The sequence below is a fragment of the Solanum stenotomum genome, chromosome 7 (assembly GCF_019186545.1).
Source record: "Solanum stenotomum isolate F172 chromosome 7, ASM1918654v1, whole genome shotgun sequence".
In the NCBI taxonomy this organism is placed as follows: domain Eukaryota; kingdom Viridiplantae; phylum Streptophyta; class Magnoliopsida; order Solanales; family Solanaceae; genus Solanum; species Solanum stenotomum.
Window position 1 is genome coordinate 5,758,209 of NC_064288.1, and position 26,023 is coordinate 5,784,231.

At 30.1% G+C, this 26,023-nt stretch overlaps 3 protein-coding genes across 5 annotated transcripts in view; 1 reads left to right on the forward strand and 2 right to left on the reverse strand.

Moving 5' to 3' along the window:
* Positions 1–26,023, forward strand: part of LOC125870339 (photosystem II reaction center W protein, chloroplastic-like) — an 841,908-nt gene that overhangs the window by 734,727 nt on the left and 81,158 nt on the right. The gene's annotated exons all lie outside the window — the stretch shown is intronic.
* LOC125870312 (probable WRKY transcription factor 21) lies at positions 10,529–13,357 on the reverse strand. Of its 2 annotated transcripts, XM_049550715.1 has the most exons (4): positions 12,044–13,357; positions 11,725–11,796; positions 11,507–11,632; positions 10,529–10,974 (listed from the first exon to the last, which is right to left on the reverse strand). In XM_049550715.1, exons 1-4 carry the CDS (start codon positions 12,739–12,741, stop codon positions 10,830–10,832), a joined length of 1,041 nt encoding a protein of 346 aa, XP_049406672.1. In that variant the 5' UTR covers positions 12,742–13,357; the 3' UTR covers positions 10,529–10,829. The 2 variants fall into 2 exon arrangements, with proteins under 2 accessions (XP_049406672.1, XP_049406671.1); XM_049550714.1 differs by lacking the exon at positions 11,725–11,796 and having other exon boundaries at positions 10,530–10,974; positions 11,972–13,355.
* On the reverse strand, positions 23,210–25,299 carry LOC125871351 (uncharacterized). Its single transcript, XM_049551937.1, has 5 exons — positions 25,157–25,299; positions 24,939–25,068; positions 24,557–24,850; positions 24,381–24,482; positions 23,210–23,677 (listed from the first exon to the last, which is right to left on the reverse strand). Exons 1-5 carry the CDS (start codon positions 25,297–25,299, stop codon positions 23,234–23,236), a joined length of 1,113 nt encoding a protein of 370 aa, XP_049407894.1. The 3' UTR covers positions 23,210–23,233.

Consider the following 26,023-nt stretch of genomic DNA (forward strand, 5'->3'; position numbering starts at 1 on the left):
TATAAATGTTGCACAGTATTGAGGCCTTTGGTAAGCAAATCAATTGGTTGATCTCTTGTTGATATGTACCTTGTTGTCACCAATCCTTTGTCTATTTTTTCCCTTGTAAAATGACAATCTATTTCAATGTGTTTTGTTCTTTCGTGATAGACTGAATTAGCTGCAATTTGTATAGCAACCTTATTGTCTAAGCAGATATCTACAGGTAGTTTCAAGTTCACTCCCAAATCTTTTAGCAGACCTATAAGCCATATTAACTTTGACACTGTGGCAGCCATACTCATGTATTCTGCTTCTGCAAAGCTCCTTGATATTGTAGTTTGTTTCTTAGACTTCCAAGCTATCAAGGATTCACCAAACTTGACTATGTAGCCTATTACTGACCTACTAGTATGTGGACATGAAGCCCAGTCTTAATCACAATAAAGTTGTTAGTAGAGTGTTCTTGTTGCTGGACATTAGAATTCCTAGACCAGGTTGGTTCTTCGCATACCTCATAATCCTTAGAGCAGCATCTATGTTGGACTTTTTTGGTTGTTGAAGATTGACCCCAAATTCTATATCAGGTCTTGTCACAGTTAGATACAACAATTTCCCTATCAGTCTTTGGTATGCTCCTTGATCTACTAGTGGATCATTTGTGTTGGAATTTTCTGAGCTTTGTGATCTGATGTAATCATCAAACTGCTTGGTTGTTAAATTGACATTTGCGTCCAATGGGGTTGAAGCTGGTTTGGAACTGTTGAGTCATGTCTCTGTCTCTGATATAAGTTCCAATGTGTACTTCCTCTGATGTGTAAGTATACCTTGGTCAGACCTGGCAAACTCAATTCCTAAGAAGTACCTCAGTTCTCCAAGGTCTTTCATTTTGAAATCCTGTTTTAACTTTCCTTTTGTTTCTTCCACAACTTTTAGACGGTCTCCTGTAACTAGCATGTCATCCACATATACAAGAATAATCATTATTCCAGATTCATCTTTCTTGATGAACATAGACTGATCATAATCACTTTGTCTAAACTTTAGCAGCAATAGTGCCTCAGACAATTTAGTATTCCACTGCCTAGGGGATTGTTTCAGCCCATATAGTGGCTTCACAAGTCTGCATACTTGCTTCTCCCCTGGCTTGTGAATCCCTGTGGCATTTCCATATATATTTCATCAAGCAAGTCCCCTTGCAAGAATGCATTAAATACATCCATTTGATGTACAAGCCACTGATTTTGATGAGCTAATGCCAACACAGACCTAACAGTCTTCATCTTTACTACAAGAGAAAATGTCTCCTGATAGTCAATTCCTTCTTGTTGGATGTAGCCTTTAGCCACCAGCCTGGCTTTAAACCTTTCTACCTCTCATGTGGATTTATATTTTACTTTGAATATCCACTTGCACCCTATTGGAGTTTTTCCTTCAGGAAGAGTCACTATGTCCCAAGTATGATTGCTTTGCAATGCTTCAATTTCAGACTCATAGCTTCTATCAATCTTGGATCTGCGGCAACTTCTGCATAAGACTTTGGTTCTACATTGTTTGAAAATGCAGCTATGTAGGCATTATACTTGTATGATATCTTATCATAACTCATGTAGTTTTGAATACTATAGCCTAAACCCTTATGAATGTTGAGAGATACAAAATCTTTCATCCAAATAGGTGGTTTATTGCTTCTTGCAGATTTTCTATTTTGTTGATTGTTATCAGTAAGTGGTTGTACAGATACCTGCAATGGCTCTTCATTCAACTCAGCCCTTAACTCATGCAATGGTTCTTCATTCAACCTAACCGTTAGCTCACCATTATGTTGATATTCCTCTCTAGTTTCATCATTTGTTGTCCTTGACCTCCCTTCAACACTTGTACATTGTTCAGACTGGTAAATAGGAATGTTGGACCATTGAGATGAATGATCTAAAGTGGAATGAGTATCTTTAAACATGGGATCTGATGTCTTTTCTTTGATAAATGGAAACATTGTTTCATTGAATATTACATACCTGTTAACAAAAAATACTTTATCAGTAATCATATAAAATATAGCATTTCTGTACCTCTGAATATTCCATATGTACAAAAATTCTATATCATGATCCAAGCTTATCATGCTGCTTTGGCACTCTAGCAAAGCATAAACACCCTAGTACTTTTAGGTGAGAAAATGAAGGTTCTTTGTCATAGAGTTTGCTAAAAGGTGTTTTACCCTTTAAAACCGAACTAGGTAGCATGTTTATCAAATATGTTGCAGCCAGGACACAATGTCCCCAAAATTTTATAGGTATATTAGCTTGCAACTTGATGGCCCTAGTTACTTCCAAGATATGTCATGAGGTTAGCTTGAGGTCACTCGTGGCTCTAAGCATTGTGTCGCGTCTAGGGGGTAATCTCGGGTGTGACATCATATGATCTGGAGATGTGTTCCAGAAGTGGAGACTAGTTCCATTTTTTAGGCTAGTCATGTGTCTCCCGTGGGTGGACACCATAGCGGGATGTGAAAGGCTTAAAAAGTTCTTCAAAGTGATTTTTATTGGTCATAGTTGTAACGAGATGTCAATTTCCTTGTCAAAACTTGTATGCAATGTCAAAGACATGGGGGTGTGCCCCGATGTTATGAATTGCCTCTTACTCTCATACTTCAGGTGGAATTGTTTGACGTGCGGGGCATTGATTTGATAGGTGATCCGTTTGTGAGCTTGTATGGTAACAAATACATTTTGATGGTTGTTGACTATGTCTCTAAGTGGGAAGAGACGGTGTCCTTTCCTAGAATGAAGGGAGGAGTGTAATCTAATTCCTCAAGAAATGCATTTTCACAAAATTCGAAACTCCCCAAGCTATCATTACTAATGGAGGTTCCCATTTCTGTAATCGGATGTTTGAGACATTATTGAGTAAATATGGAGTCAAACACAAAGTTGTCACGCCCTATCATCCGCAAAGAAATGGTCAAGTTAAGGTTTTCAATAGGGAGATCAAAAGAATTTTATGTAAAACAATGAATGCAAATGGGATGGATTGGTCACAGAAATTGAATGATGCTTTGTGTGCTTATCCATGGTTTAACTTTGTTGGTTAATTAAATAAATCTAACATAGTTGATCATTAAAAGGACAGGTGTCAAAATTATAAAGTTGTACTTGAGGAACTGCACAGACCATATATTGGAGGGGACCAAATCCGATAAAATCACTCTAACCTAGTGGGAATTTCTCCCATATCCATCAATTCATAATTGAGCTTGTACAGGGAGTATGGAAGTGAATTTTTTTTTAAAAAAAAATCACTTTATTTAAAAAATTTAAAGTTAGAGTTGGAGTTATATTTGGTTATACTTTTGATAATAAATATTTAGAATTTGATTATATATGTTTTAATAAAATATGAAATATGATTTTATTAAGGTTATGTTATAAATATAAAAATATTTAGAAGAAAATTGAAGAGAGATAAAAAGAAAAAGTGAAAGTGAAAACAAAGTCAAGTGGTATTTGAAACTTTTATAACCAAATGTTTATCTATCTATATATAAAAGGAGAAGAAAAAGTGCCACATGTCAGCACCACACTAAATCCGATTTTTTTAAAATTAAAATTAGTTATGTGTATGTATTTATTTTTAAAAAAACTCTAACAATGTGGTCCTTTTTTTGTGGAAATGTATATTTTAAATTTTAACCATCTTTCCACAATCTCCTCATTTAAAGAAAAACAAAAATGTAGATAATAATAATAATAATAATAATAATAATAATAATAATAATAATCTATATATAGATATACTCCATAATTTATCTGTATATTATAAAAATCAGAAAAAAAACTTACCACAAAAAAAATGAAATTAAAATCTAAAAATGTAAAAATAAAAATATTTTTTTAAATAAACCCGTAAAAAACATAAGTCATCAAATATTGAAAATAAAAACTTATAAATAAAAATATTTGTTATATATTTTTAACACGTTTCGGACTCTTAAAAAATTTATAAATGTTTATTGTCAGCACTACCAAAAAAAACAAAATTTGTAAATTATTAAAATTAATTGGAATTCTAAAAATAAAAATAGAAATTTCAAACACTAAAAAGAAAATTAAAAATTACAATTAATTTTTTTTTAAAAAAAAGTTCAACGTTGTGGTGCTTTTTTTGGAAAGGTATTTTTTAAATTTGAACAATCTAACTGCACATTTTTTATTTAATAATAGTGAAAAAAAAAATATTTTAACTGCACATTAACTTTCCACTTCTATCCTAAAATAAAAGGAGTGGTTAGTGATAAAATATTCAAACAAACGGATAGTTCTTCCCCAATCAACGTAATTGTTTTCCAAAAATTTCTTTATCCTTCTTAAAAGAAGGCACAAATTTATGATCATAAATCGAGTCAAGAAAAAAAAATCGAGAAAAATCAAGAGAAGTTGAACAATTAAGTGAGCAATTCATATCTCAAGAAAGAGGAGTTCGTTGGAAACTATGGTACTGAACAGACTTTGTGGTAATTATGGGAAAATCTCACTTTTTTGAGGCCTCTGTGTTTTTTCTTCCTATTTTGTTAGGAAATATGTTGTTTTTTATGTACTATATAGAGGATTAAAAAATGATAAATAAATTATGAAAGAAATTGAAAACTCTCAAAAATGAATGAATGTATTTTTATTTTTTTAATTATGTTGTGACTATGGATTATTTTTTTATTTTTAATATTGAGTATGATAATATTTAGATGTGAAATAATTTATCTTTAGGTTGAATATTTACAAGATTTTGCATATATACTTGAAAGTTTTTCAAAGCAATCATGAATTCACGTAAGTTTTATCTTTATTTTTTAAAAAAATGGAAGCAACCAACAAAGTAAGTTTATTGATCAAAGCATAAAATCAAAAGACATCAATGAAGATAGTTTCATGAAATAACATTAGTGGCCTAGATAGTGAGTTAGTGACGATGAATCTCTCAGTAACATTGAAAAATTACATGAAGATCATCTCCATATTTCAATGTTAATTTTCCACTCTTTCAACAAGTAAAGAATTAGTCAAAAACTTTTAAAATTGAGCATTTTTTTCCAGGAAAATCTATACATATAAGTATGTACATATTAGAAATTAAATATATTATATTTTAAATAATCTGAAAGTTAATTATATGTTTTATAAGTCCATTACTTTTTGTTTTATTTTTTAAATTTGAATACTTTTTTTTCACTTATTCATATATATATATGCAACTTCAGATTATGATCACTAATTTAATAATTACGTAAAATTAATTTTATATAATCTATTAATTAAAATTAAAATACAATTTACAAATTTTAATCAATCTTTTTTAATCTGTATTTAAAAAATAGACGGAAAAAGAATGTTATTTTAAAAAAAATTATACAAAAAAAAATAGTGAAAGCATATATAAAAGGTGTTATAATGAAGTTTATTAACATTATCTACTTCTACTAAATTACACGTAAAAAATATTAAAAAGAAAAAACTAAACAAATTTTAACCGCATACGTTAACTCTCTACTTCTAAAATTGTTTTAAAAGATGTTATAATAAAGTTTATTAAAATTAGTTTATAAATAACTAAAAATTAAATAGTTTGAAATTGCAATTTAAGATTATAAAATATAAATAAAAAAAGAAATAATTTAATTAAAATTTTAAATTTGAACCATCTAACTGCACATATAAAAGGAGAAGAAAAACTGTCACATGTCAGCACCACACTAAATCAGATTTTTAAAAAATTAAAATTAATTATGTGTATGTATTTATTAAAAAAAAACACTCTAAAGTTGTGGTCCTTTTTTTGTGGAAAGGTATATTTTTAATTTTAACCATCTTTCCACAATCTCCTCAAATATAGATAATAATAATAATAATAATAATAATAATCTATATATAGATATACTCCATAATTTATCTGTATATTATAAAAATCAGAAAAAAACTTACCACAAAGAAGAATTAAATTAAAATCTAAAAATGTAAAAATAATTTTTTTTAAAAATAAACCAGTAAAAACATAAATCATCAAATATTGAAAATAAAACTAATAAATAAAAAGATAATTGTTATATATTTTTTAACACGTTTTGGACTCTTAAAAAATTTATAATGTTTATTGTCAGCACTACCAAAAAAAAACAAAATTTATAAATTATTAAAATTAATTGAATTCTAAAAATAAAAATATAAATTTCAAACACTAAAAGGAAAATTAAAAATAAAAATAAAAAAAATATTTTCTAAAAAAGCTCAACGTTGTGGTCCTTTTTTTTGGAAAGGTATTTTTAAAATTTGAACCATCTAAGTGCACATTTTTATTTAATAATAATGAAAAAAAATAAAAAAAAAATTTTAACTGCACATTAACTTCCCACTTCTATCCTAAATAAAAGGAGTGGTTAGTGATAAAATATTCAAACAAACGGATAATTCTTCACCAATCAACGTAACTGTTTTCCAAAAATTTCATTATACTTTTTAAAATTAGTTTATAAATAACTAAAAATGAAATAGTTTGAAATTGCAATTTAAGATTATAAAATTAAAAAATTAAAAAAAGAAATAATTTAATTAAAATTTAAAAATATGTGTAAACTTACTCAGTAACCACCACAAAAATTAATTTTTTTTTAATAAAAACTGCAAACTCAAATTAAAAAAATTTAAAAAAAAAAACAAGAAAAAGAAAAAGGTCAAGCTCTGCCCCCAACACAATATACATATACATGCGTAATCTCAGACACATTCAAAAAGGGCAAAAGCTTTTGGAGAGAACAATTAAGAAAAATAATTGATTTCCAAAATATTAAGACACATTCGTATTTTAGATTGCATTGTATCATTAATAAAATATGTATTAACTAATTACAAATAAGTATTAACTAATTATGAATACGTGGCTGAAATAATTGTTCCATGCATAATGGAGTCTTTTAAAAACAAAACTTATATTGAATTCACAAAATTAATTTAAAAAATCTAACAATTTAGGTTTTATAAAATAAAAATTTTAAATCTAATAATTACTAATATGGACAACAATGAATTTGAAATACATTCAGTTGTTTCCACAAAAATATAGGCAACAATGAATATGTTAAAATAACTATATTTATAATTAACATTAAAAATAATTTTAACTGTTATTAAATTTTTTTCAGCCTTTTAAGAAATATTGTCTTTAACGATTTATAACTGTTTTTTAAATATATCATCTCTCAACTCTTAATGAGCCTATTTTTATGGAAATGATTAACTACATTCCCATATTATATGGCTATATAATCTAAAATATAAATCATGTTTTTAAGGTACTTAATTTTTAAACTATTCCATAACTTAATGTAATGCTTATTAGTTATAACTATCACATATTTAACTTTTATAGTGGATATACAATTTTTCAACTCAAAAATAATTTTTTTTATAATTGAAGAGTCAGTCTTCCTTTTTTTTATATATAAAAAAAATGTTTAGCTTACTTAGATATCGCTTAGAGGAGTAGAAGCGTAGAAACTTGATCAATATGAAATGAATAAAGAGATGTCATGTATTTTTGTACACAACTTTTAAATTGATCATTAACATGAGGAATTTATTATTCAGATAAATATTTAAAAATCATTATGAATTTTTTTTTAAAATGACTAAATTATTTAATTTACGCAAAATCTCTCTATTAAAAGAAAATAATAAATAATTTTTTTCATATATTAATTTGAGAGAGTGTACCAACATATTCTCTTAATTCTTTCATTCTTATTTATTTTTAATCATAATATATTTTTGAAACGTTTGTATAAGAAATATATAATTATCATATTTAGTTTTATCAAAAATGTTATTTGATGATCGTGCGCATGCATTTATATGATTTGTTCCTTTAGTTATATAAAATTTTATGATATTAAGTACATTGCATGAAAAGTATGATGATAATTATATTTTAATAAAATCAAAATGATGTAATATATTTGAACAATTAAATAAATTTTAATAATCTTCGCGCAATGCGCGGGCACGTATACTAATTTTTAAATAAAATGGAAAAAAATTCAAAAAAAAAAAAATTGAATAGGAGGATTTTGATAACTAAGTTTGTGTGTGGACATCTGATATGAAGTCATGATTTTACAATGTTTGGACAATGCGGTTTATGATCTTGATTTGTAATCATGATTTTGATTCCAAACGTTGAATTGAAATCATGATTCATATCGCATATTCAAGCGCAAGTTTAACTATTCTCCGTGAAAGTGTGTACGAATAGTATTAAATAGGGATAAGGGTCTAACCTAACTTTGGTCGGATTAGCTGTTGCGATACTAAACTTTCATGAGGACCTATTACCTCCCTAGACTATTTAATATCGTATTTTAAACATATATATTTGTCCACATGGACATAAAAAATAATGCAAAATTATAAATAATAATGTGTCCATGTGGGCACATATATACCTTTAAAATACACTATTAAATAATTCAGTGGGTAAAAAATACGATATTAAATAGTCTAGGGAGGTAATAGGTCCTTATGAAAGTTTAGTATCGCAACAGCAAATCCGACTAAAGTTGGGATATTTTTCAGACTCTTATCCCTATTAAATATGATGTATTAGTAATGTTATGATTAATTATGCTAAAACTATTTCTTATCCACTTTTTAATTTGGTGTATTAAGAATAGTTCTATCTTTACCCATGTTTTCTTATAATAATAGCTCATACATTACTAATATAATTATGCATAGTCTCAAAATCGTATCAAATAGAAAAAAAATCTCATACCTAATATATGTATTAGATTTTCTAATACTTTCTATCAGACGAGCTTTAATTTTTTAATGCAACGGCCGAAGTCTAATCCTTTAACCAACCAAAGGAAGCAACATACACATCGAAAGACCAATAAGGATTGTGATAGCATGGATAGTCCACTCTTAATTACAGAAATCAAGTATGAATTTTAAATATGAAAAAAATCATGTTACATAATATACATTTAAATAAATCGAACTTCAATATACATACATGATATACTTTAGATGAAAAAAAAATACATGTTGAATGGCTGACATACTGTACGGACTCCATAATAACAATGGGAAATAAAAGCAGGAGCCATAGTGTCTTATCGACTCAATTTTAAGATAAAGATAGCAAATGGCCAATTCAGCTTTCAAATCAGGGCTCAAGCTTAGCAGTTTGAAACAAGATAAAGAGAAGCAAGTTACTGAAGTATTTGCTTCATCCTTACCTAGAGGTTTAGGATTCAAGTTTTTCAGGGTACGAAGTCACTTTTGTTAGAGAGTATTTTATATCCTCAATGTGGAATTTTTTGGAATCGAAATTTAGTTAAATTTCAATGTAAATATCAAACACCGAGTGAAAAAAAAAGTTTGTGAAGCACTAACTTGCACTCTTTTCTTAGCTAGTGCTTTGCTTGCCATATTCCACTACAATGAGACATGACGTACCACATGCCCTTTCACAGGAAACACAACGTATCCAATTGTGGGCCTAACGATTTGACGAGAGAGAATTTCTCGAATGGTGAATATTCTCTGACTTTTGAATCTTAAGCTTGTGAGTGTGAGATATTAAGGTAGCAAAAAGAGTTAGAGTTCCTAGGGAGGGATTAAAAAAAATTAACAACTCTTAACCCTATTTATTTATTCGGATATTTACCAGTTAATGTAGATTTTTTATATCACTTTAGTATTTTGAATAGGTAAATACTAGTAAGGAGACTTGCGGATTTTTCCATAGTGAAAACAGATTTGTAGCAATCAGAAGACTTACGGGTTTCTCCATAGTGAAAATGGATTTGCAGCAATCAGGACTACGGACGCAAATAATTTCCTTTATTCACAGCCTAAATATATCCTTGAGAAATGCATAACGTTTCACTAACCCTGTATATTTTTACTACACCCATAATGGTGTATTTATACAATAGGATTAGAGTTATTAAAGAGAATAAACTAATGGACTATCAGGCTAATTAACACTCCTTATGAATGGAATAGATATTTCCAACACCTACACTAAACTTAAACTTGAATCCAACTAGTTGATCTTAATTATAGAAGAATTGAAAGGCACAAAACAAAGTTGCTTAGATAATGCACATCATTCCTATTCCCAACTAAGGCAAAAGAGCAAACCATCAGTCACCATGTGTCATTTATTAAGTATATAATATATATCAAAGGGACAAACCCCTGATTCACTCCTGATATTGACATACTAACCTGCAATAGCTAGTTCCCTATGCCCAAGACATAAGTTTCTTAATAGAGCATTGATTCTATAGGAGGTAGTGTTAAAATTCCTCTAAAAACAGCTATTATATTCTTATTCTTTTCCTGACCATCATTGCATCATGCTCCTCCGTTTTAGGGGCAGTAGGAGCTGTTTAGCTCAGTTGATTGGCTATGTGAACTTTTACCTTGTTGGTAGGGTTAAACAAATCTACCGTCCAACTCAAGATCTGCACCCTAAGTAGTATGATTATTAAATAAGCACAAAAGATAATTTGCAAAAATCCCAACTTTTTTCAAAAAGGGAGTCATACTTTATGAGGATAATCTTACAATTAGGAAACCTCAAGTCTCACTGCATCATTATAATTGAACCTGGCTTTACATTTGCCTTTCCATATACCTAATAGACCCTCCCAATTTTGAACTAGTATTTGGCCCCACTGCATTGCACTTCAAAGCAAAATATGTACAGGAACAATTGAAGCCGGTCAAAAATAGATTATTAGAAATTTCTCGAGGCTTGTGATGATCTTTGTTAGCATTTCTCTAAAGATCTCATGCATTTGCCGATTGAGATGGCAACCTAGGATGGTTATGTTCTCCTTCGTAAGTGACAATAAGCATCGAAGGTTCTTCCAAGCATCGCTCGACATGTTTCCTGGCAGGACAGCCTCTCATGCTGCTACACTTATAGTATCCCCTGCACAATCCAAGAAAAACTTTAGCTGAGTTTGTGTTTTGCTTGAATCATAGAAATTGCACACCTCGGGGAGCTACCAGCGAACAAAAAAAAACTAGAAGGAAAAGTAAGACTACACAAAGCAGCAAGTTCACATTCTCTAGTTTAGCAAATTTTTATCAACAAATGAACCACTAAAACATCCCCTTTTAGTTGGCAAAGATGTTAACGAAGCTGATTCATTTAATCCTAATAAATCATCCAATCTGTTAAATATCCAGGGACTTGCTATCTCCACCAGCAAAGTAAGATAAACAAGATACATTCAAGCAAAACAAAGGGGGAAACATGAGCACGTTGGCTTGTGAAAGATAAATCTATGAGACAAAAAACAGCAGCAGAAACAAACACATCATAAACAACAAGACGTGTAATACACTAAGAAGCAATCACAGCAAAACCTTTAGTAATTCAAATGAGTTTACATTCTATTCAAATTTGCAGACAATAGTGTTAATACCGCTGCATTATACGGGGAAGGCCAGAATAATACCTGGGGTGCGGAGAACCTTTAATCGGTTTCTGTCCATATTTTCTCCAAGAATACTCATCCGGGGGAATATCAGCTAGTTTGTTACTTATAGCAGGAACCTTGATTGACCTCTTTACCCTGTGCTTCCTGTTAAAACATAATCCAGCAAGTCTTTTTAAGTATGTAAACCATAAAAGTATCAAAGAGGAACTGTATGATGCTTAAATTAAACTACGAACCTCTTCTTTGAGCAGTGACATCTGCCACTGCTTCCACATTTCACACTTCCCTCCTCTCCCCTTCCGGAGCACCTTTTCTTGTGTTGAAATGAGCTCTGATCCGCGGAGCGCGAAGCCCCCATAAAATGGAAGGCATTACCATCCAAGTTAGCAACACTTCCATCAATACTCANAGATAATCCAGCAAATCTTTTTAAGTACATATAAAACATAGGGAACTATATGATGCCTAAATTAAATTACGAACCTCTTCTTCGAGCAGTGGCATCTGCCACTGCTTCCACATTTCACACTTCCCTCCTCTCCCCTTCCAGAGCACCTTTTCTTATGTTGAAATGAGCTCTGATCCGCAGAGCGAGAAGCCCCAATAAAATGGAAGGCATTACCATCCAAGTTAGCAACACTTCCATCAATACTCAACGAGGAGATAAACGACCTCGTTGATGACATAGTTGGAGTACATGTAGAGCTATCAAAATTTAAACTAATCCCACTATTGCTACGCCGATACATCATATCCGCCTGCTGTTTCATTTGTTGCTGCTGAAGCTGATACCGCCTCTGTTGTTGCTGTTGTAACTGCTGCTGCTGTTGAGCAAAGTGATAGCTTGACAAAGGTGTTTGTTGGGCTAACTGAAGAGGATTTTTACTATGTGAGTTTAACTCCAATGAAGGGTGAATCCTATTCACATCAGAACCATTTTCTAGTCTAATATTTTCAGGATAGGTGATAGGAAGCAACTGTAGAGGTTTAGGCTGATCATCAATTTTACAACTTGGGTTCTCTAACAAGAGGCTATGAGGATAAGGGGTCGAAATTTTCTTGGCTTTTCTTACTCTTGCATGACCCAAATTTGAATTTAAGAGAGTCACCACTTTCTTGAACTTGTGAACAGCCTCTCCAGTCTCTCTTACTAAATTTCCAAACTGTTTCTCACCATGAGGTTGAGATAACATAGTAATAACTCTATGACAACTCTCAACTGCAACCCTGTTAGCTTCCTCAATCTTCTCCATATGTCACCAAGTAAAACAAAAAGATGATACAAGAAACAGAAAAGAGTGAAGAGATACCAACCAAATTGATACAACACAAAGAAACAAAAGGGGTGGGTCTTGAGAAATTCAACACAAGAAAGGTAAAATCAACCAGAAAAAACAAGACATAACCTGAAGGTTATTAATCAATCAAACAGAAAACAGAGCAGGAAGCAGAGCTATAACATTGAGCAAAGAAAAGAAAACAAATAAGAGACCAAACCCTAGATTCTCCAATCTCTATAGGGCTGTAGTTGATAGGAGTTTGGGAGGTGTGAAAGAGAAGACTTTGTTTAGCCAAGATAATTTTTGACATGTTCAAAAAAAATACAAAAGCTGCAATCTTTATTTTTTCAATCCACTTTTGCATTTTATTGCTACTACTCCATTAGAAAGAGAAACAGTAGTGAAGTAGTAGTAGTATTAATAAAAGTGAGTTATCAACAATTTCCTTCAACTCTCTGACAAAGAAAGAAAGAGAGAGAAGAGGTTGTGATTTACTACTACTCCACTAGACTAGAGGAACACAAATACTATTCTTGTTTTGTTTGTTCATTACTATAAATTATATATTTCACTTGTATGCACATAGAAATTCATATACATTATTTTCTTTCGATTCTACTTATGAAATTATATTAACGATGAAAAATTAAACAAAAAATAGGAGTCTTTGTTTTTATTTACTTAGAAGGAAAACTGGGGTATTAGTCACAGATTTCAAAGATTGGGTCCCAATATTGGACCTTGTTATTCTCACTATCTTTTTTTTCTTCTTTCAAGTTGGTTTTCTATGTGCTTTTTACTACTTCCAACGTGGCTCGCATATTGTCCTTTTCCCTACAAACAGCATCTTATTGACTTATTGCATCCATTCTAATTTTAATAAAACAAAATGGGTGCCACTTCTCTCGTGTTCCATCCCTCCTCAAATTTTTATCTTTCAAATTCTTCTCTTAATTATACTCTTCTCTTTCATTTTATCTGATATTATTATTATTAGGGGTAAAAAGGAGATTTTTAAAGCAAAATTTTAATTATAATAAGATAACATTTTTTTGGGGTGGAATATAAAAAAAATAAGATGGAGGGAGTAGTATTTATCTGAGCCAATTTATTTGTTTTAATTTCTTTTTAGTTATGAGGAAATTTATATATTATTATTTTAAGAAGGTATTAGTTATACACATATAAATTAGTATCATTCATAAATTAGTTATTCCACCTTTTATACTGGGTAAAATAATATTATGTAGATTTTCTTCATATCTTATATAGGTAATAGTACGCAAATTTCTAAATTGCAAATCTAACATCGTATTAATACTATATATAAATAATTTACCATCTAACCAATTGACAAATATAATATTACTTAGGCATAATTTCATATTTGTATAGCTCGCCTTAAAATCATCTACCAACTGACCCTTATTGAACAAAAAAAAAACCACCTGTGTTTTTATAGGATTAAAAAAAAACATATTTTTATTCAATATCACATAGTTCAAAAGGAGATTTATTATTATTATTATTATTTTAAAATTTATTTACTTGTGGATCCTTAAACTAGTTATGACACAACTATATGATGATGAAAATAACAGGATCTGATAATAATTCATAATTTCATATTAAGCTGTTATACAGTACAGCAATTTTAATTTGATTGCTACTAATAATTTATGGTTAGTTAGAGTAGTATAGTAATATATATATATGGTCCAAAAGATGAAAAGAATATGAAGACAAGAGAGATGCACACCAAATTTCCTGTCCAAAATTGTCATTTATCTTGTCTTATTTATCATGTGAAGGTTGGAACCTTCAAGGTCTCCTCTATCATCCCCCTACTTTTTTGTCAATAGAAAATCAAACAATGATGTTAAAATGTCAATACATACTCCCTTCTCGTTCGTTAAAAGGTTTAAGTTTTGTTTAATTTTGTTCATACATCAGTTATATGATTGGTCTCCTAATAAATATTCTTAATTTTCGTGTTGTATAGAGCTATCATAAAAAATTTACAATCAGAAATAAGTAGTGACCAGTAGAGAATAGTGATTGTGCGTGTAATGTGGACTAGTAAAAACTAACTAGTATATATTTACTTAGTTACGTAATTTATTCTATTTTATATATTTTAGCAATTTACACTCTACCCTCTATATTTCCTTATAAAATCACAAAATTCTATATTTATAATCTCTTGTCGTGGAAATCAAACAAGCCCTTAATAAGGATTAATCAAGATATTGTGGAAGTAGGCAAAGCAAGATCTAGGGTGTTGGAGGGGTTCACCTAAACTTCCTCCTCAAAAAATTATAGTGTGTATATATATATTTATATAAAGTATTTTATAACTTTTTAGGTATATATTTGAATCTCTTGAATATAAAATTAGAGGTTGAGTCACGATTAAGGCGTTTAAAATTTATTTTGAGAGTCCAAATTTAAATATTATATTTTTTTTTTCAATCATCTTTTGTGAAAATTTTAGATCCATCCCTCGAAGCAAGTCACCCAAATAGTGTATGATGTATAGCCCAAAGGTTCCACAGTCACTTTTGTCCAAAGGTGTTTGAAAGTAAATTTGAAAATGAGGTTGACACATCCATACATACCTAAATTGTAGCAACAATTGGACTTTTTCAGCCTCCCTATATTCTTTTTCTTTTTTCGGTTTTGCGCTCTATGTTTGGAGCTCATATTTGAACCCTGATTAAATTTGAATCGTGTACTGTATGGCTCATTCATGAGTGACACTCCCAACAAGATTTTCTCCATACCCAGGGCTCGAACCAAGACCTCTAATTAAGAGGGAAACAGTTTCACCCCTACACCACAACTCATGTTGGTCCCATATTCTTTTTCCTCTCAACTTTGCTTTGAAGGTTTTCCCTCTCATTGGGACCACCCACAGCATCCTAGAAACTAGTCGTTTAGGGGGGGGGGGGGGGATTATTTTATTTTTGGGTACATTCTTTTTGTTACAAGACGCAATATAGAGCTGCTATATTGTACTAACATACATGAAAATTAAATCACTGAAGAATATAGTGTAGTGAATGTAATTGCTCGTCTCTTAGTCATAGGTCTCAGTCCAAAATATACCTATAAAATAGCTAAATTTATAAAGACTTAGCTGTTGTATTTATTCCTCCAATTGAAGATGTTACTCAAGTTATCAAATGTCAGAATAGATTCTACCGATATAATGCAAAATTATTATTCCAAAATCAAAGTGAAACAATTTTAGTTTTGTTTTCACTTTTGATCATTCTAAGAAATTTGTACAATGTTGAAATTAACAAATATTTATAATGAGGGTAAAAAACTGTGTTTTAATAGGTCATATAAATTTAACATTTCAAAAGTTTATAGACACCGTCTAAAATAATTAAGATTGTTTATGTTACAATTCATACCGAAGATTATCGGCAGAAATGTCTTGATGAATATTAAATGGACAAAAGATCACATCATTAACAAAAAATAACTTACTTAAAATATTTAAAAATTTATAATCAAGCGCTACCTTAATACTCTACCAACCTTCATCAAGCAACAATATTCGTTAGGCCAGAAAGGAGCATTGATACATGATTTAAGCAAATTAAGAGGTATTTAATAAAGAAGTTTACTTGGGAACATGAAGAAATTATGATAATATATATTAATATATTACAATAAATAAATAGTACTCCCTCCGTCCCNTTGGCTAGATTTTATAATACGGAATATATGCAGTTGGGATTACAAGTTTGACAACATGACCGAATTATATGTACAACATAGTTTTACTTTGAAAATAGCAACTACTAGTCCTATCAACAAAAGGGGTTAGGTTCAAAAGCAATTCCTCACGTCATAATCATAATCTCGTTTACAACTATTAAACTCGATTATTAAAAAATTGTCCTTCTTCGAACAACTTCACTCTTTTAATCGAGGATCTATTAGTAATAATATTTTGATTATCACACATTATAGATGGAATCTTTGTATATTTATATTTTTCAGACTATACTTATAAAATTACATCGAATACATTCAATGGCGGAATCGCCTTACTATTAGGGGGTTCATCTGAACCCTCTTCGGTGGAAAATTATATAATATATACATGGTTAAAATAATATTTTAGGTATATATAGTAGATGTCGAACCCCCTTTGACTATTTCATGTGTCTATTTTTTTAGATTTTGAACCTCCTTATTGAAAATTTTCTCTGCCACTAAATATATTATTGTTGTTGTTGAAAGTAATAGCTTCTTCTTTCTTCCTTTTTTTCTCCTCTATGAGTATGTTTTTTAAGTTTTCATTATGTATCATGTTTTTGCTTTAAGCTCTCAATTAATTTAAATTTGTGCCACGTAAAAAGAAAGTGTTTTTATTATATATTTTTTATTAATTTAAGAATTCAAACCTGAAATATCTAATTAAATATGAAAAGATTATATTTATCCGACCATAATATTTGGCGGTGTTTATTAACTACCTATACTATTGCTTCCAATTTGCATTGCACCTAAATCTAATGCGTATGTCTTGTGCACATTTTTTATTTATTTTTGTATCCGTTGAGGAAAAGCGAATAGCATTAGAAAAGAAAAATAGTAATAGTATTTTTTTTTCATTTATCAAAAATAACCTTTTCTTCTATGTTTTAAGAATCATCATTTTAGTGAATTAATCAAGAGTTAGTGAAAACGTTATTTTTGGTTTTTCATTCGTATTCAACACTCATATTCAAATTAAATTAAATTTGAATTTATGTATTGTACGACCCATTTTTGGGATCAGAGTGGAGCTCCCACCAATAATTTTTTCATTCCTAGGACTCAAATCGAGACATCTAATTAAGGATGAAGGAATTTCAATCACCACATCAAAATCCATGTTTGTTTTAAAAAAAAATGCGCTCATACAAAGAATTTGTGTAAAAAGTGAGAACGTTTAAAATATACTATATTAAAAATAAGTGATATCTATAAAATGTAATTGTTCCTCTTCAAATCCAAATATATATACCTTATTATTTACGCAAAAAGAACGGAAGACAAAAATTAATTCAAATCTAAACTTGGTTGATTTATAATGATTTATTGAGATTTTCTATTTCCTCGATTATTATAAGGGATAATTACATATCTAAAGGACATTAGTCATTCAATTTATAAAATTTGTACAAAACATCTAGGCTGCGTGTTTTTTATACTAAATATACATATTATATACTATACACGAAATATATGTTGTACATATAATTCGGTCATGTTGTCAAACTAGTAATCCCAACTGCATATATTCCGTATTATAAAATCTAGCCAATGTAAGATTGACACGTCACTATTTCTTTCGACATTCTGATTCGATACTACAAAAATGGTATATTTCTAAGAACACGTTAAGATGTACATTTTTATGAAAAAAATAGTTGTTACAATCTTTTAGGTGTCGAATAAATAAACTTTCTCAAAAGAACAATAAACCACTTTACAATTTATCTTATTAAAAAAACCCAACTTTGGAGAATATTTGTGAATTTGATTCCATTATTCATGATGGCCAAACTTTTTCAAAGCATGTAGTATTATTTAATTGCAGTAATTGTAATAACTTTATTGAACTAGTCGTTGTTAAATAATTGGAGGGGCAAGAAAAGAGAATTTCAAGGACTACTGTATATGTATGTAACTTTAAAAGGCACAATTGATTGTTGATATACACGTACTACTTTATCTTTTGTTGGCTAAAAAGCATAAAAAAGCAACGTCAAAGCAAAGTGGTGCCTAGGGATCCTGGACATAAAACAGTAATCATAATTTATAACTTGAAATTGCAAATCCAACAGAGTAGCATTGGACCCCAAAAAAGAAAAAGAAAATATTAGACCTAATTTTGACTTTATATTACTCGAGATATATGTATTTGGATATATCTAAACGTATTAAAATTTGATAAGATATGTAATATTACAAAATAACTTATATCTAAGTAATTAACTCGTATACTAATAAGATTTTTGTAAGTTACCAAAATATTAAAGGGTTATTGAGGAATTGTAGATTTTGTTAAAGGGGATAAGAGAAGAGGGAAATTTAAAGCGGGGAAAAATTCATACGCAGCGTTATTAGCGTCTGTTGTGATAATATTAAGCGAGAATTATTTTTTCAAAATGTAGCAATATTATTTTTCTTTCAAAAAGTAACAAGATACATTGTATTTGTGCGCATATAATATTTTAAGGAAAAATAATAAGGATATTGTGTTTGAGACTTTAATTTACAATATAAAATATATTTTTTGTTATTTACAAAATTAAGTTTTTAATTACAAATATAGCAATATAAAATACTACATTGTTTTTATTTTATTTTATTAGTGTGCTTATTGTTTGGGACTCATAACAAAATTTCTTTTTTTTTTCTTCATTATTCATCTCAATTACAAGAATATTTTCTCTCTTAATGGGATATGTTTCTCTTCCTTATTACTCTTTCATCTATTTCATTGTTAGTATTTAGATAAACCTCCATTCTTGATAATATTTTTGGTTCTTTTCTATTTATTTTTAAAAAAATAAAAAAAATCACCTCTAATTCAAGAACAAGGTTTGTTTTTTAATATGAAAAATTTTATAAATTCTATTCCTAGAAAAAGTCTTAAGTTAAGGATTCGACGCAATATTAACAATACCATTGTTTGTTCTAAATTACGTTTTGAGCTGAATGCATTCACTATATATCCTATAAGCGACTATAAAAGAGCAATTGATGCCATCAATATTGAATTTTCTTTCTATGTTACAACTATTTCGCCAAAAAAGGTAAGGAGAAAGATTTTCGTGCAAATTCTCTCATTATTACCTTCAAATTGGCAAAAGAAAAGAAGACAAAGAGAAAAAATTACAACTGTTAATTCGAAGAACATCCACATGATCATAGTGAATATGATTTGTATCATGTGGTTCATAGTTTTTAAACACAAAAATATTTTAGTGTATGTGTTTGGTGGCCGATTTGGTACAATTGTTGATGATATGTTATTTTAAATAATGATATGTATTAATCTTTGGCGGTTGATCTGGTACAATAATTGGTGATTTATTGATTTTTTTTAACTGTGATATGTTTTAGTGTATACATTTTGGTGGATGATATAGTTAAAATACTGATAATCTGTTGATTTAAATTTGATGGATCGATGGTGTGGCTAATATTTGGTGATATGTTGGTTTAGAACTATAAAAGAAATTGATTTACAATTGATGGTAAGGTTGATTTTAGTTATACGTTTCAATCCTACAATGCATAACACAATAATCTAATCAAGTATATACCAACTTTTTCGTATCATCAAGTTACTTTACATGGTGTATAATGTGGTGTAACCTTTCTGTCGAGTTCAAATTTTAATAACTATAACAACTAAAAATAATTGGTGAATTTGTTGGTTAAAAAATAATGATAATTTGTTGATTTAAAGTTACAATATGCTATAACACATATATTTTGATGTATGGTATGACTAATTTTTGGTGATATGTTGGTTTAGAAATTAGAACTATAAAAGTTATTGATTTAATTGATGGTAAAGTTGATTTTAGTTATATGTCACAACTCTATAATACGTAAACATCATAATCTAATCAAGTATGCACCAATTTTTTAGTATCATCAAATTAATTTATATGAACTTTGGTGTCAAGTTCAAATTAATTTAATTTAATTTTACCATAATAAATGAATTATATCAAATTATAAATAATAAATTTTAAAAAAATGAATTCATACATTAATGATAAAGTTAAGTTTTAGTTATATGTTCCAACCTACAATGGTGTAAAAAATAATTTAAAATATTGAAGGGGGGGGGAAATAAAAAGAACAAAGAATCTTTTTGAAAAATAAAATGAAGGTAAAAAATGGGGGAAAAAAAGAAGAAAGGAGAAAGAGACTAGTGAAGAGAGAGAAGTACGAAAAGGAGAGAGAAAATTTTCAGAAAAATAAAAGGTGGAAAGAGAAAAAGAGTGTTAGGAGAAGATTAGAAAAGGAGGAGAAACATCAAGAAATAAAAATATTGTGGGGAGATATTTTAGAAAGAATATTAAAAAGGAGAGATTTCTAGGGATCATTTTTATAAATTTTGGTAGAGAAAATGGTCTAAAACCTCCCCAACCTATACCCGAAATCTCAACTACACACTTCAACTTCACGGGTGTCCTATTACTCCCCTGAACTTCATATTTCTCTATTTTCTACACACTTAAACGCTGACATGTCATAGGAGGTGTTCTCACCTCCCTTAGGCGCATACGGATGTATCCAAAACACATTATTTGCATTTTGGAATCCACGTGTAAGTCCAAATCAACCTAAAATTAAGGCTTTCAATTACAACTTGCATTTCTTAGCTTTTTTTCTCCCACAAATCTTCCATCTTCTTCCTTTCTTCTGCCATTTAAAAAGCTTGAAGCTTGGGAACGATTGTCTTTCATGGTAACTTCCATTTCAAATCTTGAACCTTTAGAATTTCTAATCTTCTCTAAAAAAAATCGTTATTAGATTCAAGGTTCAAAGTTATTTTCCTCACTCATAAATATAAAATTGCAAAGTCAACTAGATCTAGCTATGGAGCTTGAGATTTCTTCTCCATGTCAATGCCCAAAAATAAGTTATTTCCCTCTTCAATTCATAAATATAGAACCACAGCATATGTACACCCAGTCTTTTCACCTTCCTCCAACTCCTTCACCATTACATCTGAACTTGAAGATTTACTAATTTAGAAAATACCAATTTGCAAGATCCATTTTTTCATTTAAAGATCGATTTTATTTATTTTTTAAAAGATTACATCACATGATAAATGACATTGTTAACATTATCTGGGTGGCGGAGCAAGTAATCTTGAAAAGAACAATTCTTGGGTCACTGTGACTTGCATTACTTGCTAAGAATAATGTAGAAGAAGAAGAAGAAAAGTTGATATTCAATTGAAGAGTAGACATGTTGTTGGTTAAAAGAATAAGTTAAAAAAAGTGGGGTCTATTGCATCTGAAATAAATAGGAAAATAAAATGTATAAATTATACCAAATAAAATTGAAGAAAGTGGGCCCACCTAGCGCGTGTATACAAACATATGTGTATATCTGGTAATGACAAAAATTGAGCGTTTAAGGGTTATAAAATATCAAAAATAAAAGGTTCAGGGGGGTAATAGGACACCCGTGAAGTTGGAGTGTGTAGTTGGGATTTCGGATATAGGTTGGGGGGGTTTTAGACCATTTTCTCGTTTTGGTATTTTCCGTTTTATGTTTTATTTTTTTTATTTTGTTCTGTTTTTCAAAGATTCTATTGTTATGTTGGTGAAAAGTCAAGCTATTATTATATATGTAATATGTCTATGAGTAATTTGGGTGCTTAAATTATATAGTTAGGGTTTTTTCTCAATATTTAATCCTAATTAAAATTGTACAAATACAATATCTGATTTTGATTGTATGTGTATGTATGTGAAGACATCAACTATATGTATTTCAGTTGACTCTGGTATATGTGCTTTCAGATTGTATGTGCAGACCAACTGTACGAGACAGATCAACTATATATGAAGGATAAATGAATATATTGTACGTATGTGGAACAAAACACCTAAAAATATATATTCTTTTATGTTCTTAATTACTTGTCCACTTTTTATTTTTTAGTTGTCCTTAATTACTTGTCTATTTTGACAACTCAATAAAGGACAATTTCTTTTTACCTAGTATACCCTCAATTTATTACACTACAAGAAAATAGCAAAATTGTGACAGACGATTCTGTCACAAATCCGTCACACATTAACATTTGTGACGGATTTGTGACGGAAAAATGGACGTCCCAGAACCTGGGGTCATAAACTCATTATGACGGATTTCAATTCCGTCACACAATTATTGTGACGGCATAGTGACAGACCTGACGGTGACAATATAAATCCTTGTATTTGACTTAAATTCCGTCACAAATTTGAGCCAGAATTTTGGACGGAATATTTGGTTACAAAATAGTGACGGAATCGTTTCTGTAACAAATTTCTAAATATATTCACAATATTTGTGACGGAATATTTCGTTACAAGTAAATTGTGATGGAATATTTTTGTCACAAAATTGCTCTCTTGTAGATATTAGTAACAAATTTAGAATTAATTGTGACAGATTAAATCCGTCACAAATTTGATTTTAATTTAATAAATAATAATTGCTATATATTGTAGTGGACAATTATTATTTATATATATATATATATATATATAGTAAATTAGTCAAAGACATAAAAATAATTAACCATCATGATATAACAAACATAATATTAGATTTATAATACAAAATTATGAAGTTAAAACATGTCAAAGCACAACTTCAATAAGCAAAAGTGGACAAATATTTAAACACATAAACATTTGGTCATTTCCTATTAAGGAGAAGGATTACTAGATGAGCGTGAGGATAACGCCATCTCGCTCATCATGCGAGACCATCGTTCCTCCATAGACTTGAATCGATCATCACTTTGTTGCCTCAAACGCGAGACCTCGTGCTCTACTCGTTGTTGCACCTCCGCCTCTAAACGTTCTTGAAGAATTCTCTCTTGATTTTCTCTCATATGCAACACTTCTTCCTCAAGTAGTTTAATGCGCTCTTCAGCAACATCATCAGACACCGCAGGTAAATTGCGCGAAGTGACAGAATTTTGATCTTGATACAACGCCAAACCTTGAGAGCCTAAACCATACACACGTCGTTTTTTTTCTCCACCCACAACATCAAAGTATAAGTTATTTATATCAAGTTCTTGAACTTCTTGTGAATCATTTGAGGAGCTAGAAATAGCAGCAGCTAAGACAACCTCCATTTTATCCTGAAATTTTCAAACAATCAACCACCAAAAACTCAAGCTTTCCACAAATATGTGCATATTAAGTTGCTTCTAGCAACTCTGTAAAAAAAATGCACCCAAAAGACAGCACAAACTCTTTAAACAGAACAAAATCTGCCCCCAATATGGCATAAAATCTATATAAAAAAAAGGCACACAATTTGCTTCAAATTGCATTAATAACTGTCCAAATAACTACTCAACATTTGATAAAAAAAAGTAAGATAAAAATCTGCACAAAAAAACAGCACAAAATCTACCCCAAAAACAGCACAAAATCTATCAAAAAAGGCACAAAATCTACTTCAAAATTGCATTAAAAAACTGCTCAAATAACTGCAAAACATATGATCAAAACTATGATAAAAATCTGCTCAAATTAGCACCAAAAACAGCACAAAGAGCTGCACAAAGCAGCACAAAGAGCTGCCACAAAATCTGCCACAAAAAAAGGCACAAAATCTATCCATAATAGCACAAAATCTGCTTCAAAATTGCCCAACAAAACAGCACAAAGAGCTGCCCCAAAAATTTGCTCAATTGCAACACAAACAATTATAGCAAATCTTCTTAATAGCAACACACACAACTACATAAAATCTACGTTTTTCTTTTTTAAAAGCTTCACAAAATAAGGATCAGTCCTACAATGTTTGGTTAAAGAAGAGCAACACACACAACTTACATTAATGCATTTAGACTTGGCATCAACAAAGCTGCCATCCTTTCTTTTATGCAACTTCTTAAATATATCCCACGAATTTGGTGGACGACGTAGTTCTATTGCCTAAAAAATAGAGTTTAATATTAAAATAAGAGATACGATTAGAAAAATATTATAGAAAGTGTTAAATTTGGTACCAATTTTATAGTATGCTCCACTGTTGATCTAGAACCACCGGTATGCTTGCTTGGACCAGTGCCTAATCCACCAGTCTCACTACATCGATTTCGAGTGGCGATACGAGATTTATCCATCCATTCATCTGAGGCCCAATGCGTCTTCCAACTTCTCCAAATATCCTCCAAAACAAAATTAGGTTTGACTGTACCTTTTCGCCAAATATACATTTTCTTGGAGTATAAAGTGGATGCCACCTTATTCCATGTACGTTCCATTATAGAATTCTCAGTAGGATTCCACTGATATGATTTCTGGAAAAAAATTACTTAGTGAAATAAACACATAGAGACATATATTAAATAAATTACTTATAAATTTTAAATATAAAGCAATAGTTACCAAAAATTCATGCCAATAAAATTTACGAGTTGATTGACTGACATCCTTCCATGAGTAGCCAGTAGCATCTTGTCGTTCCTTGAAAGTTTCTGTGATGGTCTTCGAGATAGAATGACCATTAGGAACGAATCTGAAATAAAATTAAAAATAAAATAACACATTTCATAATACTTATATTAGAAAAAATTAGATCAACTATACAAAAATATCTTTCTTACTTTTCCGCTACAACTGAGATGACCAACCGAGCAGATGTTGATGAGCAACTAGTAGACCCAATAGAGACATCTGGAGTACTAGGAGTGGTTGGAGTACAAGGACCAGCAGGAGAACCAGCATTTGATGATGGCGTGCCACTCATATTCTTAAATTTTAATTACCTAGACCTTGTACAATTGCAGCAACAAAGTTCTTGATAAAAAAATCAACTAGCATTCAAACAGTATTAGTTCATTTTGTAGATATATAATATAAGATGCCCAACGCAAATCACAAGATATAATAGCAAAACTAAGAAAATGAAAATCACTTATAGCATAAAACAGTACATTCAACTTTAGATTAATAAAAAAACTAAATTTAAAAACTTTAAGTGACATTAATCTTTACACTTTCTTCTCTTTTTGTTTTGATGTTCATATTCTTCTTTCCCTTCCTCGTTGTCATCCTCATCCTCATCATCATCATTATAATCATCATCATCATCCTCATCCTCATTCTCATCCTCATCCTCATCCTCATCCTCATCATCCTCCTCCTCCCCATCATCAGCATCCTCCTCCTCATCATCATCATTGTCATTATCCTCATCATTTTCTTCCATCTCCCTCTCTTCTTCTTCCCTCTCTCCCTCCTCCTCCTCCTCCAAGTCAATAAAAACACCATCTGGATCATTCAATATATGAGGTGTTTCATCTTCACAAATATCAATTTCATGCATTTGACTGTTATCCTCTTGAAAAGCTAGATCATTCAGTGTATGAGGTTTTTCTACTATATTTGGAACATCTACAATTGAACGTGCCTTTATTTGACAAACAGCTAACCAATCATTCTGTGTCCTCTTTACTGAAGGATAGGTTTCA